Source organism: Polypterus senegalus, chromosome 3 (assembly GCF_016835505.1).
Source record: "Polypterus senegalus isolate Bchr_013 chromosome 3, ASM1683550v1, whole genome shotgun sequence".
Lineage (NCBI taxonomy): Eukaryota > Metazoa > Chordata > Cladistia > Polypteriformes > Polypteridae > Polypterus > Polypterus senegalus.
Genome location: NC_053156.1, coordinates 115,401,995 through 115,418,466, shown reverse-complemented (window position 1 = coordinate 115,418,466; position 16,472 = coordinate 115,401,995). Strand labels below are relative to the sequence as shown.

At 38.4% G+C, this 16,472-nt stretch overlaps 1 protein-coding gene across 2 annotated transcripts in view; it reads left to right on the top strand.

Annotated features, from left to right (window-relative positions):
* Positions 1-15,172, top strand: part of ube3d (ubiquitin protein ligase E3D) — a 73,738-nt gene extending 58,566 nt beyond the window's left edge. The window contains exon 11 of one of the 2 annotated variants that reach the window (XR_005632963.1): positions 14,968-15,172. Coding sequence is in view for 1 of the 2 variants with exons in the window: in XM_039747839.1 (XP_039603773.1) it covers positions 14,968-15,003 (36 nt within the window). In the remaining variant the exon portion in view is untranslated. The remainder of the gene's footprint in view (positions 1-14,967) is intronic. The other variant, XM_039747839.1, reaches the window with a different exon arrangement.
* Positions 15,173-16,472: the final 1,300 nt, after the last annotated feature.

Sequence of the window (16,472 nt, the reverse complement as noted above, 5' to 3'; positions counted from 1 at the left end):
AGAATATCTTAATAGAATTTCATTATATATTAAATTTATTGTTTTTGTAATTCATATGTTCATTATTTTTATAGTACTATTAGTTGTCAAGCTTGATAAATTATTTGAAATAATTGATATTGATCTGTTTCATAATCTGAGTTAAGAAATCAAGAGTACTAGTGGGAGGAGCTAAAAAATAGGCCTTTATATTGTACTTTGTAAGTGGCATGTCTTTCTCATCATACCCCAGTGGCAACTGCTGTGCTGTCAAGATTTCTGCCTCCTACACATAATTTACCTCACATGTCATGTTTCAGAACCACTGATGCCAAATCAGTTAAATGGTCCATGCCACCACCAGAAGGCCGGACATATTTGTGGGGGAAGGAACACAGAATAGTTATTTACTTATTGGTAGTAACAGATTCCTTAAACTGTGAATAAATTATTCTGTATTATAAAATAAGGAGTATGTTATGGAAAACAGGGTGTGCTCATAGCATCATCACAGTTCAGAACAATGGCAGATAATTCAGAATATCAAAATAAGGTTTTTGTTTTAGTAACTACACACAGGGACAGATAATCCAGCAGAGTAATGCAAATACAAAGTAATAACAGTGAAAAGAACAAATCAGTGTGGCCAGAAAGAGCCAATTTAAGAGCAAAATTTTCCACTCTATCTTAACAGAGTGGCTGCTCAGCAACCTGTCTACATCCAAGTACTGAGCTCTAACCACCTCCTTTCATGACTTATTCTCCTTTCTACCCCCACCTCTCTCTGTCTCTCTCTTTCTCTCTCTCTACTTTGGTGAGTATCATAACTTGCAACGTTTAATGCTGTTGTTCAAATGATGAGTAGGTCTTCACTACACTGGAACACTAACTTGTCATTAATGGAATGGGCTCACCACTGATCAATTTTCTTTCAGCAAAAGTTTGATTAGCCTTATGGCTTAATATACAATACAGTACATAGTCCAACAGAGTTATAGAAGTAATTATGCAAAACTAAAGCAACAGAAGAAAAAATGTAGTAACAGAAACATAACTGAACATAGTCCAAAAAGTTTGCATTTGATTTAACACCTTCTGTTGTGCTTTACAAATTAGTGTATAGATATTGATGTGCGTCCTGCGGTGGGTTGGCACCCTGCCCAGGATTGGTTCCTGCCTTGTGCCCTGTGTTGGCTGGGATTGGCTCCAGCAGACCCCCGTGACCCTGTATTCGGATTCAGCGGGTAAGAAAATGGATGGATGGATGGATATTGATGTGCAAAGTAGCATGACTAATGTGTTGTACCCAACCTGAATGATTATTTCTCTTCTTTGTCACAGTATTTGTGCATAACAAGAAATTGTAAGTAACTTAATAGTGATTTGCTTTATTTAAATTAGGTTGTGTTTTCACATACTGTAGATGTTCACTTTGAAAGCACATACTATTTTACCACATGACATACTGACACAGTAGACTGGTACCATTTGGACCAGATATGGAGTTAGTCAGCAGTATGTCTATGTCAGTTGTTTTTACAGCCGTCGGCTCTGAATGTCTTTATATGTTCTTTGCAGGATCTTAGGCAGTGATAGTGCAGTACAGAATTTTTTAGGTTACAGTCATGAGGTAGAGAAAAGCTGCATGACTTTGAGCACCTCCATATTATTGAGCCACTGATTAATTTTCATGTGAAAAATAAAAATGTTGAAACTACCTTACTTGCAATAATTAGTTTGCAATCACAAGAATGCTTGATGGTTTTTCTTTCTCGTTCTCTGCTATATCTGTACTTAGACATGCAAGCATTTTGATAAGCACAGTCTTCAGGCTATAAGAAATATTTAGTTAAGTTATTGATCTTTTAGTTATTACATTTTCTGCTTTAAATAATACCTTTTTAAATATAAGTTAGAGTTTTGAAATAGTGATGTTTCACCTTACTAATGTATTTATAAACCAGTAACATCTCTTTTCTTTGTAATTGTGATCTCAAATATTTTCCTTAAGTCAATTAAACTGGTAATTTGAAAATATATTTACATTAAGACATTTTTACTTATGCTTAAGCAAGATTTGTACCTGAAACTGATCTGCAGTTCAGAATCATGACATTAAACAGACTATATATATGTTTAGTTAGTTTAAAATCAATGTGTAATTTGCCTTGCTGCAAATACATGTATGACTGTTAGAAAGATACTATTTGTTTTTATATTGGTGTCTACCTCATCTGTCAGTAATTTAATGCAAAACAATCTGAGAGCATCTCAAGGAGAAATTGAACTTTTCTACAAGAGGCATCAGTAGACATCAGCTGTTCTGTAGCACATGTCTTCTGGATATAAAACTGATGTAAAAAAAAAAACAACAAGTGCAGAGTCAAGTTAAAAAACTTCTAAGCATGGTGTCCTTTAGAAATCATTTGGTCTGTTGAATTGTGTTTTCTTACTATATATAGCAATCATTATTGGTTTGTGTTAAGAATAATTCTAATGTTTTTGAAGATTAACTTATACCTGAGTCACTTTAACATCTCTGTTCTTAGAACTCTTAGAGAATTTCATATAAACTTAGCAAATGATTAACTTTTGTCATTCTCTCCAACACCAACTTGTTTAATACACAAACACAATTAATTTGATTAATTTTGTTTTAAAATTTCTCACACTGTGATGCATCCATTAATGGACTTCATGGAGAGCTTGCATCGTCATTATATGCATGGGGTGTAAACATATGCTAGTGAACAGGTGAACCAGCAAGGGCAAATTATGATGGAAATTTGGTGTTTAAATGTGTTTACAACATAGATCAGGGTAGTTTATCTACCACTTAGTATTTAAAAATGATGCATTTTTATGCATAAATAGTACATTACCAAATGAAACATGTCTAATAAAGCCTTTTTTCAGCAAAATATTCCAAATATTTAGGGAAGGAAGGGGAAATATAATAATTCCAAATATAGAATAAGGAGTTGAGAACAGGGCGGCACGGTGGCGCAGTGGTAGCGCTGCTGCCTCGCAGTTAGGAGTTAAGAGACCCCTGCGTGGAGTCTGCATGTTCTCCCTGTGTCTACGTGGGTTTCCTCCCACAGTACAAAGACATGCAGGTTAGGTGCATTGTCCCTAGTGTGTGTGCGTGTGTGTGTGTGCACCCTGCCCGGGATTTGTTTCCTGCCTTGGCTCCAGCAGAGCCCCTTGTCCCTGCAGTTAGGATATAGCGGGTTGGATAATGGATGGATGAATGGAGTTGAGAACAGTATGTTTCTGTTTTAGCAGCATCCATTTTTTATTATATAATGCATCACAGATAGAGCATCCCCAAAGCATTGTGTTCACACCATCATGCATCACTGTAGTTTGATCTACTGAGACAGGATTACACTAAACGTAGCACTTAGCACAAAGATCTAATAAGTTTCACTTTTGATTAGATTAAATAAACTTTATTAATCTCAAGGAGAAATTTAAATGCATACAACAACAGAAGCATAAAAATCAAAAATAAAAAAATGATACTATCAGCAATATATAGCTAAATAAATAAATTTATATTGTGCAGAAATTGCAAAGGCAACTAACTTAAAGAGTATAAGCATTTAGTTTGGTGTGACAGGAGGAAGCATTGAATTGCCAGTGTAATAGAATAAGGTGCTCCTCGCACCCTTGTACCCTCAGACTATACGTCAGACACCAGGTAAAAGTCCAATGATGATATTTATTATAATAATAAAGTGCACAAAGCACGCTCCTCTCCACAATTCTCAATACACAATACAATAATTAATAACAATCCTCCACTCCCAGACGCTTAGCCACCCTGCCTCCCAACTCAGCTCATCGCCTGGGAGCTCCCACAGTCCTTTATATTCCCTGACCCGAGGTGTTCCTGCCCAACAGTCCAAAAGTCCTTATTCCTTCCGGTCAGGGTAAATAGTCCTTTCTTCAACCCGGGAGCATGTCGTTTCTTCCTGTCACGTGACCGTGACGCACTCCCGGGTTATAGGGTATATAAGAGCCTACGAGCCCCCCTACAGCGACGCCTGGTGGCCCCCAAGGTATCCAGCAGGGCTGTGTACAAACACTACATAGTCCATGATGCCCTACTGGAACTCGGGGCATGATTATGCTGTCGGGAGAGCTCCTCCTGGCGGCCTGGGGTTGAGGGCCGGAGTGAAATGCCGGCAATCCACCACACCAGATAGCAGTGGGCAGAAAAGACCCCCAGAGGTGCTTCTTAGCACACTGTGGTGGAATGAGCCCGTGGCTAAAAGTGCTCCAAGAGAGTAACTGATGGAGGGGATTTTTGATGATGGTATCTAATTTTGCCACCATTCTCTTTTCCACAACAGCTTCCAGTGTGTCAAGGGTTAGCCCAGTGATGGGGCAGGCTTTCTTGATATGTTTGTTCCAACATTGTGTCCCTTTTATTCAAGGAGACGTTAGTATAGGATAATGCAGTTGTTACTGCTGGCTTGTAAAACATTCATAGCAGCTTGGGGCATATACCAAAAGTCCTGAGTCTCCTCAGGAAGTATAGTCTGCTCTAGCCCTCCTTGTACAACACGACTGTGTTGTTAGACCAGTCCAGTTTGCTGTTTACATGAACTCCCAGGTATTTGTCGCTATGTACCCCTTCCTTTACCTTCCTCTGTATGGTAAATAGTCTCTGAGGCTCCTTGGTATACTGGTTGTCTACCACCAACTCTTTGTCTTGCTGATGCTGAGTTGCAGGTGGTTCTCTGCACCACAAGATGATTTCCTCCACAAGCTTTCCTTACTCCGACTTGACCATATTATTAATCTGAAAATTTCTGTAGATGGCAAGCACTGGTACTATACTGGAGGTCTGTTGTGTAGTGAGTAAACAAAAAGGAATCTCTTCAGACTATAGACGTCCTCTAAATTGTAGAGTCTCCAATCTGCTTTTGGACAGAGTTCAGCTGGTGTGTGAGAGTTTTTTTTTCCACAACAGACTTTCTTCTTTCCACTGTCTCATGTTTTTGAAGTGTGCGTGCCATTGCTGTCTCCTGCAGCTTCTACTATCTTTGTCAAAGAAGACTGTAAATACTTCCCAGAAGCCTCTTGGTGGTGTCTGTTACCAGTCCCTCTTCTTGACCATGCACTCAGTTTTGGAAAATAGCCAGTTCTAGGTAGATTTATGCTTATACCATAACTTCTCATATTTTAAATGAAAGACTTCATTGTTCTTTGAGGTATATTCAGTGACTTGGAAATCGTGCCTTTGCCCTGAATGTTGGACCTTTTGTTGGATTTTGTTGGAATGTTTCTTGGTCTTTAGATGTAGCTTCCTTAGAAATGCACTAACTAAATATAGAAGCTCTGAGTTACAAGTGTATTTATTTTGAATTGAATTGTTTTGATTAAATTAGTGAAATTGAGTAGACATATCAATTTAGATTCCTTTCATGCATTAGAGGCTTAAGTAGACTTTAGAGGGCACACCTGTGTAATCTTTCTTTTCAGTCCTGCCCTGTGACCCCAAAGACACACTGACATTATATGTTAGAAGCACAACCCACTTGATTTTATTCATATTTCTCATTTGAAAACGTCTTCCATGAAAACAAGCAGACTTTGTTACAGTTGGTTTTTCCAGCTATAAATGTTTTATCTGTTATCCTTAACCAGAATAAAAGAGGTTTGCTATAGAAAGTGTTTATAATGGGCATTTGCTTTGGATAGTGTTTCACCTCAAGAGAAGACTGCACATAGGAAAATCCACATACATAACATGTATGACTTTACATTTTATTATGCCACTCCCTAGCATATTTCAAAGCTAGCTCCATGACATCTTGTTTAGCTACAGACCTCTAGCAGAATTAATTTACATTTTAGTAATAAGATTTCTAAGGTGAAATGAAATTTCTGAAAACCGATTCTTGTTAATATACTTTGCTAAAGTGCAGTGTTTTATATAAAGCCAAGAAATATTCTTCTAGGTAAAAAAAAATATTGCTTAATTTAACTAATAATAGTAATACCCTTTGTAGTCTATTTAGTCAATAGTCTTTTTTTAATGCCTTTTATGAAATATCTGTTGACAATTTACAGACTGAATAGCTTTTGAATTTTTTCTAGTCGTGCTGTTTCTCCACTTTGCTGTCAGTGGTTTCTTATGAATGGAACACTGCACTGTATTTTCCCTTATCAGTTTGCATTATAATTTTGCTGGCATTTGTTTTATTTCTTAATTAGTCTAAACCCTTGTACTCTTTATTTAAGACAGAAATAAAGGACTCTGAAAAATGCTGATTTTGTATGAAAAAATGCTTTAGCTTTACAGTTTATTTTAAAACTTATTTAAATAGGTTTATTCATAATTCATATAAGCAACATTGAATACACAGTATGCTTGGACTGCACTTTATATGATAAACAAAAATCATACAAAAATAATGAAAGCTAGTAGCAGGTTAATGATCTGTTAAGACTTTTTCCTTGCCACTCTACACTCTGTACTGCCTATGTTTGCAATAAGGAAATGTCATCAATTTATTTCACTGTGTCAGTCCCTAGGTTCACAATTAGATTTAATACTGATAAAGATAAGATGAGACGGTATTGCTTCAACAAATGCTGTTTACAGCAAAACCAGAAAGTATTCAGAATGCTTCACTTTTTACACATTTTATGTTACAGCCTTTTCCTAAAATCTTTTAAAATATTTTTTTCCCTCAGTAAACAACACTCGGCATGCCAGAATGATAAAGCAAAAGCGAAGTGTTAGAAATTTTTGCATATTTATTAAAAAAATTGACATTGACACAAATATTCAGACCCTTTACTCAATACTTCGTTAAAGCACCTTTGACAGCGAATATTGCCTGGAGTCCACGTAAGTTGATTACTTTGCACACATGCATTCGGGTATTTTCTGCCTTTCTTCTATGCAGATTATCTTAAGCTCTGTCATGTTGGATGGAGACCATTAGTGGACTGCTATTTTCTGGTCTCTCCAGGGATGTTCGATTGGATCGAAGTCTGGGCTCTGGGAAGGCAAATTAAGGACATTCCCAGAGTTGACCCTAATTGTGTTGTTTTTGCTTTGTACTTTGAAGTATTGCACTTTTGGAAGGTGAACCTTCGTCCCAGTCTGAGGTCCAGAGTGCTCTGGAGCAAGTTTTTCATTAGGAATATCTCTGTATTTTGCTCCATTCAGCTTTCTGTCAACCTTGGCTAGTCTTCCAGTCTCTGCAACTAAAAAACTGACCCACAGCATAGTGCTGATACTACCATGCTTCACCGCTGGAATAGTATTGCACTGGTAATGAACGGTGCCTGGTTTCCTCCAGATGTGATATTTCGAATCTCATTTCTCATAGTCTGAGGCTCCTTTAGGTGCTGATTTGCAAAACTTAAGTGTTTTTTCATATATTATCTGGCCACTCTACCATAAAGTCTAGATTCTCCTATTTCCCTATAGTTTCCAAAAATTCCTAAAATATTGTTTTTGCTTTGTCATTCAGGGGTATTGAGTGTTGTTTCATGAGGGAAAAAATAAATGTAAATGAATTTTACTTAAGGCTTTAATTAGAAAGGAGTGAAGGGGTCTGAATACTTTCTGATGGCACTGTATAGCACTGAGACACAGTACTGTGTATATTTGTATATATGTAATATATGTCATCTCATCTTCTGAAAATGCTTTCCCTGGTAAGAGTCGCAGTTACATGCACACATTTTATTTATTTATATATTATATAGTGTGTGTGTATATGTGTATATGCAGTATTGTATATATGCCACTAGAGGGCACTCCTGCCTCCCAAACTCTGAAACAGACACGGGACACAAGTTCAGCGCACACATTTTTATTTTTCTGTTTTTTTCCGTATGGGAAACGCCTTCACTGTTTCCCACTTGTGCAGCATAATTTAAGCATACATCACCTCTACACAAATAAAGTTCTCTTCTTATTACTTTCCTTCATCTCTGTTTCTTTCTATGTTTGCCTCCACTCCTCTTCCAGCAAGCTTTGTCCACCTCCTCCCGACTCCGTCTGTCCAATGACCTTATATAAATAAACTAGCAAAATACCCGCGCTTCACAGCGGAGAAGTAGTGTGTTAAAGAAGTTATGAAAAAGAAAAGGAAACATTTTAAAAATAACGTAACATGATTCTCAATGTAATTGTTTTGTCATTGTTATGAATGTTGCTGTCATATATATATATATATATATATATATATATATATATATATATATATATATATATATATATATATATATATATATATATACAGTGGAGGAAATAATTATTTGACCCCTCACTGATTTTGTAAGTTTGTCCAATGACAAAGAAATGAAAAGTCTCAGAACAGTATCATTTCAATGGTAGGTTTATTTCAACAGTGGCAGATTGCACATCAAAAGGAAAATCGAAAAATAACTTTAAATAAAAGATAGAAATTGATTTGCATTTCATTGAGGGAAATAAGTTTTGAACCCTCTAACAAAAAGACTTAATACTTAGTGGAAAACCCTTGTTTGCAAGCACAGAGGTCAAACGCTTTCTTGTAATTGATGACCAAGTTTGCACATTTTAGGAGGAATGTTGGTCCACTCCTCTTTGCAGATCATCTCTAAATCCCTAAGGTTTCGAGGCTGTCTCTGTGCTACTCTGAGCTTGAGCTCCCTCCATAGGTTTTCTATTGGATTAAGGTCCGAGACTGACTAGGCCACTCCATGACCTTAATGTGCTTCTTCTTGAGCCACTCCTTTGTTGCCTTTGCTGTATGTTTTGGGTCATTGTCGTGCTGGAACACCCATCCACGACCCATTTTCAGTTTCCTGGCAGAGGGAAGGAGATTGTCGCTCAGGATTTCACGATACATGGCTCCGTCCATTTTCCGTTAATGCGATTAAGTTGTCCTGTGCCCTTAGCAGAAAAACACCCCCAAAGCAAAATGTTTCCACCCCCATGCTTGACGGTGGGGACGGTGTTTTGGGGTCATAGGCAGCATTTTTCTTCCTCCAAACACAGCGAGTTGAGTTAATGCCAAAGAGCTCTATTTTGGTCTCATCAGACCACAGCACCTTCTCCCAGTCACTCTCTGAATCATTCAGGTGTTCATTGGCAAACTTCAGACGGGCCTGCACATGTGCCTTCTTGAGCAGGGGACCTTGCAGCCCTGCAGGATTTTAATCCATTGCGGTGTAATGTGTTTCCAATGGTTTTCTTGGTGACTGTGGTCCCTGCTAATTTGAGGTCATTAACTAACTCCTCCCGTGTAGTTCTAGGATTCTTTTCACCTTTCTCAGAACCATTGACACCCCACGAGGTGAGATCTTGCGTGGAGCCCCAGGCGAGGTCGATTGATGGTCATTTTGTGCTCCTTCCATTTTGAACAATCGCACCAACAGTTGTCACCTTCTCTCCCAGCTTCTTGCTAATGGTTTTGTAGCCCATTCCAGCCTTGTGCAGGTCTACAATTTTGTCTCTGACATCCTTGGACAGCTCTTTGGTCTTTCCCATGTTGTAGAGTGTGGAGTCTGCTTGATTGATTGATTCTGTGGACAGGTGTCTTTTATACAGGTGACTAGTTAAGACAGGTGTCCTTAATGAGGGTGACTAATTGAGTAGAAGTGTCTAACCACTCTGTGGGAGCCAGAACTCTTAATGGTTGGTAGGGGTTCAAAACTTATTTCCCTCAATGAAATGCAAATCAATTTCTATCTTTTATTTAAAGTTATTTTTTCGATTTTCCTTTTGATGTGCAATCTGCCACTGTTGAAATAAACCTACCATTGAAATGATACTGTTCTGAGACTTTTCATTTCTTTGTATATATATACACTGCTCACAAAAATTAAAGGAACACTTTTTTTATTGGGCCTGGCATGAAATCAGTTAAACCTGTCTGATAATTTTATGGTTGGTTAAGCAGCTGAGGTCATTGTTAATCACTTTCAGCTGTATTGGTGTTCATGGACTTAACGACAGGTGCACTAAAGTGGCAACAATTAGAAAACCCTCAAAACAGGACTGGTTTTACATGTGGAGGTCATTTCAAGTTTATCCCTCTTGATCTTTTTTGGCTGGTTTTCCACTCGTGCTAGTTTTGGCTTGAATAATTATCTCTACTGGCAGTATGAGGTGATTCCTTAACCCTACAGAAGTTGCACAGGTTGTCCAACTTCTCCAGGATGGCACATCCACACGTGCTGCAGCAAGAAGGTTTAATGTGTCTCCCAGCACAATCTCCAGAACATGGAGGAGATTTCAGGAGACTGGCTGTTATTCTCGACAGGGCCGTAGAAGGTCCTCAACCCATCAGCAGGACCGATACCTGCTCCTTTGTGCAAGGCGGAACAGGCTGAGCACTGCTCGTGCCCTACAGAATGACCTCCAGAGGGCCACTGGTGTGAATGTCTCTACCCAAACAATCAGGAACAGACTTCATGAAGATGGCCTGAGGGCCCGACGTCCTGTAGTGGGCCCTGTGCTCACTGCCCAGCACCGTGGAGCTCGACTGGCATTTGCTCAAGAACACCAGAATTGGCAAGTCCACCACTGGCCCTGTACTTTTTACAGACGAGAGCAGGTTCACCCTGAGCAGCTGTGATAGACGTGAAAGAGTCTGGAGAAGACAAGGAGAACGATATGCTGCCTGCAACGTCGTTCAACATGACAGGTTTGGTGGTGGGTCAGTGATGGTCTGGGGAGGCATATCCATGGAGGGACGCACAGACATCTACTGCGTAGGAAATGGCGCTCTGACTGCCATAAGGTATTGAGATGAAATCCTTGAACCCATTGTCAGACCCTACGCTGGTGCAGTAGGTCCTGGTTTCCTCATAATGCACGACAATGCCCGCCTCATGTGGCAAGAGTATGCAGGCAGTACCTGGAGGATGAAGGAATTGAAACAATTGAATGGCCTTCACGATCCCCTGACTTAAACCCAATAGAACATCTGTGGGACATTATGTTTCGTCCATTAGGTGCCGCCAGGTTGCTCCTCAGACTGTACAACAGCTCAGGGATGCCCTCATACAGATCTGGGAGGAAATGCCACAAGACACCATCCGTCGTCTCATTAGGAGCATGCCCCAATGTTGTCAAGCATGCATACAAGCTCGTGGGGGCCACCCAAGATACCGAAAAGCATTTTGAGTAGCAGAAATTAAGTTTTTGAAAAATGGACTAGCCTGCCACATCTTCATTTCACTCTGATTTTAGGGTGTCTACACAATTGAGCCCTCTGTAGGCAGAAAACTTTTATTTCCATTAAAAGACTTGGCATCCTTTTGTTCCTAAGACATTGCCCTGTCGTTATTTGTATAGATATCCAACTTCATATTGAGATCTGATGTATCTAATGTGTTTCTTTAAAGTGTTCCTTTAATTTTTGTGAGCAGTATATATATATATATATATATATATATATATATATATATATATATATATATATATATATATATATATATATATATCAAAATACCCGCTTTGCAGCGCAAAGTACTGCATTAAAATTTTTATTAAGAAGAAAATTAAACCTTTTTAAACTGAGGGAAAATATGCCAATAATTATTTGTTAAGGATCTCTTTGTATACCACATTGTCAGTTCGGCTCTCTGGTTGTAATATGACGAAGCTGTGCTTACTCTTGAGCATGCAACTTACAGTTGGCCATGTGAACAGTAATCTTGTCTCAAATCTGACAGGTTGAATTGCTGCTGTCATAATCATGTGAGTTTTATGGTTTGTTTCAATTACGACATTATTTGCAGGACTTGTTGTGTTGAAGTGACATTCGGCATCTGTCAAGCGTTGTAAGCACCGGTTTCATCGATAAAATCACATCCAGCTTTTGAGAGTTTAAACATTCATAAACATCAAAGTGTCCAATACTGAAATCGTCACCTGTGAATCTAAAATGTTTAAGAGGCATTGCCGGTTGTCGAAAGTTGTAAAATGTTTGGCTATTTCGGTACACTTGAAAGCGACAACCAAACAATTCAGCGGCAGCCATCAACTCGCATGCAGAACCATAGGTGAAGGGCTTAAGCATTTCACTCTTCTAGTGCTCCTGTGTAGTATAATTATCTTCTGTACCGTCATCAGTCCACACCTTGAACCTGTCCCAGTCATTCAATACATAAGACACAGTGTTCCTCGGGATATCAAGAGTGAGCCTGATATGGCCGTGCAATATATAACAAAGAGAATGGAAAAGGTAGGTGCTATCTCCGGGCATGGAAACCACTCGTTAAGTGACAGTTCTTTGATCAGTAGTGATCACCTCGATAGACATGGTAATGGGGGTTGGAATGATAAAGGAAATGGGTACCTGAGAAATGTAAAGTAAGTCTAAAATACCTATACAATAACTATAATTGTAATAAACAAACAATAAAACAGTGGAGAAGCCGTGGATTAAACAAAAAGGCTGTAGCTATCAGTAGGGAGACGTGAATCTTGTGGCGAAGCAAGGAAGGGAATGTAGAGACTGGAACGACGGACGGTCTTATATAGGCAGGCAGCCAACAACGTGGGAGGCGTTGGGATAGGGGATCCAACGCCACCTCACACGGTGACCGAGCTGCAGGCTATGGACGTATATATGTACGTAAGTAGGATTCAGTTAGCGCTGGGAACCGTGTACCAAATTTCTTGAAGATGGGCCCATAAGTAACAAAGACTGTTGAAAAGTTCAATATAGCCACCGAAATAAGAACGTACATTGGTTTCGGTTATTGCAGGGAAGCCGCCTACCAAATTTCGAGAAGATGGGGCCATAAATAAGAAAGTTCAACATGGTGGACGTTGTTGACCGTTATGACCATTACGTGTAGAATTTCGAAATGAAACCTGCTTAACTTTTGTAAGTAAGCTGTAAGGAATGAGCCTGCCAAATTTCAGTCTTCTACCTACACGGGAAGTTGGAGAATTAGTGACATTGGAAAGTTCAATATGGCGGCCGACAGTGGTGTCATACCAACGAAATAAGTATGTACATTGGTTTCGGTTAGCGCATGGAAGCCGCCTACCACATTTCGTGAAGATGGGGCCATGAATAAGAAAGTTCAATATGGCAGACGTTGTTGACCGTTATGCGTAGAATTTCGAAATTAAACCTGCTTAACTTTTGTAAGTAAGCTGTAAGGAATGGGCCTCCCAAATTTCAGCCTTCTACCTACACGGGAAGTTGGAGAATTAGTGACGTTTTGAAAATTGAATATGGCGGCCGACAGTGGCGTCATACCACCGAAAGTACCACCGAAGTACGTACATCGGTTTTGGTTAGCGCAGGGAAGCCACCTACTAAATTTCCTGAAGATGGGGTCAGCCTTCTACCTACACGGGAAGTCGGAAAATTGGTGACATTGGAAAGTTCAATATGGAGGCCGACAGTGGCGTCATACCATCGAAATAAGTAAGTACATCAGTTTCGGTTAGCGCAGGGAAGCTGCCTACCAAATTTCGTGAAGATTGGGCCATAAATAAGAAAGTTCAACATGGCGGACATTGTCGACCGTTATCGACCGTTATGACTGTTAGGTGTAGAATTTCGAAATGAAACCTGCTTAACTTTTGTAATTAAGCTGTAAGGAATAAGTCTGCCAAATTTCAGCTTTCTACCTACATGGGAAGTTAGAAAATTAGTGATGAGTCAGTGAGTCAGTCAGTGAGGGCTTTGCCTTTTATTAGTATAGATAAAAGTAAAATGACTTTTTTTAAATATTAAAGGAATTTTTTATCTTTTATCACAATGCATTATTATAAAACATTATGAGACGTGTTTTTGTGGATGATCGAATGATGCATTATTTTACATTCATTTATATGAAAATACATTAGCTACCTTTAAGTGGAATGTTTTGAATAAAGAACAAAGGTAAGAATCGACTTATAATAGGTAGATAAATGCATTACATGTGTTTCTGGTGTAATTCATAATGTCTTGCAGAAAAACCCTTTAGGAACCATGTATACATTCTAAATAGAAAACTAAAAGCATATTCAAATGTTGTAATTGTGAAAGCACAAAAGAAAAAAAAAAACACCCTCTTGATATATGCACATTCACCAAAAGGCACTTTTTCATTTCTAACTGCCATTGTTTTCAAAAATTTTTCACATACACTACTGTGCAAATTTCTGAAATTCCCCAGACTGTTTTTTTTTTTTGCTTATAAGTTTTGTCTTAGCTGTTTTTGACTTCTGCATTAGTGTGTCAGTAGGAAACAACACATTTCAGATTTTCAAAAGTAATGTGCAGCTCATCCTGATTTGATGTAGGCTTTAGTCCCCCATGACTCTGCATTTGATAAATCACCTATGACAATATACAGTATGCATGTTTAAAGCCGGTCATTTGAAACCGGGAGAGGAGATGAAAAAAAAACACATTTTGTCCCATGGTTACTAGGTGTGAGCGAAGAACGACATTTCTCTTTATAATCAGGTAAATCTCTGCTGTTGAATCAATTTGAGTAGCAGAGCAGAAACAAGTGCTTCGAATGATATAAGAGGAACACCCGTGTGCATAATTAATCATTAAGATTTTTTATTTGTTAAAATACAATTCAGTCTAAAAATTGTATACAAATATATCATGCTGGTGTCTACCAAAATCATAGGAGTTTCTAATTATACAGTGATATGGTTTTGTGACAACGCAGCCCACTACTAGTGTTGTTCTTATTTATAAATGTGTCAGGTTTTCATGTTTGGTGGTCTAGTTTACGTAAATTTTGTAAACATGGTGAGTAAAATGCTTTCCAGACTTACTTTGCTAATTTACTATTTCAGGTAAGTTGTAATCATTTGTGAAAATATGGCATGCCTGTTTCTAAGGTCTCATTTTCCTTCAGGATTTAAAAAAGAGCACAAGATTATAGGCCAGACATGAAGTACTGTTCCTTGCATATTTAAAAAAAAAAAAAAAGTACTTATGAATTTGGTTAACTAAATGCAGTTTACTCTTTCCTATTTATTTTTTTCTACAGGTGGCATTTTTGAAATTGCGATGTAAACAAAAGTGATATTTCAACCTGTCCTGGAAATCGACAGAAAGCTAAATTTACCTTCAGCTGCATACATCAAATAAAAACTAAAAGAAAAAAAATTAAAATGCCTGAATTTACTGAGCCTTATTATTAAGTAAAACAAGGTGAACACCAGTTGCATTTATCAAGATTATTATTTATGTAAAATGTTTTGAAAAGTAAATGTATTTGGAAATGATTGTTTTTTACTGTATAATGTACCTTATAAAGTGTATATATACTTTAGTCTGGTCTTTAAATCGAGTTTTACATGGTGTGTTTAACTTTTTTTTTTTTTATAGTACTGCTTAAACATATGTTCCCAAAAAATAAATATATTGTCACGCTTGGGTCACAAATTTGCACAGAGACACAGATGTTTGTAGAAAACAGGAATTTTATTCAAACACTGCAAACAAACATTTGTTTCTTTTTCAAAAGCTTAAACATGCTCCATGACAAGTCAGAAATGACAGTTCCGCTAGAGAGAGAGAGAGAGAGAGACACAAAACAATCAATTCCAAAACTGACAGGCGCTGCACAAGGCGTTTAAGCTAGCGGAGTGTCACGCGAGGCTTGTATTACACGTTATTGCGCAAGTGAGAAAGTAAGGAGCAATGTGAGGGTAGTCTGTGTTTCAGGGGTTGTGGTTTTCCCAGGGGTGTCTGTATCTTCTTGGGGTGCGATCAACCCTCCAGCTCACACCCTCCCCCTCAGCTTTATTCACATTCCTGTGAATCAAGCGACTCTCTGTACCAGGTTCATGTAGTCGTGATAATACGTCTGCGTTGACGTGTTTAGAACCTGGTTGATGTTTTACTGTGAAGCTGCAAGATTGTAAGCCCAGAAACCATCTCATGAGGCGAGAGTTTGTATCTTTCTGTCGGTATAACCATTAAAGTGAAGCGAAGCTTGATCAGTTACTAAAGTGAAATTTCGTCCCCACAAGTAATAGCGAAGCGCTTCCAGAGCCCACCTAATTGCCAAGCATTCTTTCTCAATTGTAGAATAATTACGTTCCCTAGGAAGTAATTTCCTACTCAAATATGTGATTGGATGTTCTTCTCCATCAAAAATTTGTGACAGGACTGCGCCCACACCAAATGCACTTGAGTTTGTTTGCAAGATAAAATCTTTTGTGAAATCCGGGTTCCTTAGAACCGGGTAAGAAGACAATGCTTTTTTTAAATCGCTGAAAGAACGTTCGCAATTTTCTGTCCACAAGATAGGTCGGTTTTTTCTGGCTCTAGTAAGTTCTGTAAGAGGAGCAGCTCTATATGCAAAATTTGGAATGAATCTTCTGTAGTAACAAGCAAGCCCCAGAAAAGCGCCTACTTGTTTCTGTGTCTCAGGTCTCGGGTAAACAAGCATTTCTTCTATTTTCCTTAACTGTGGCCTAAGTAAACCCTTGCCCATAGAATAGCCTAAGTAATGAGTCTCGGACATGCCCAGTTTACATTTCTTAG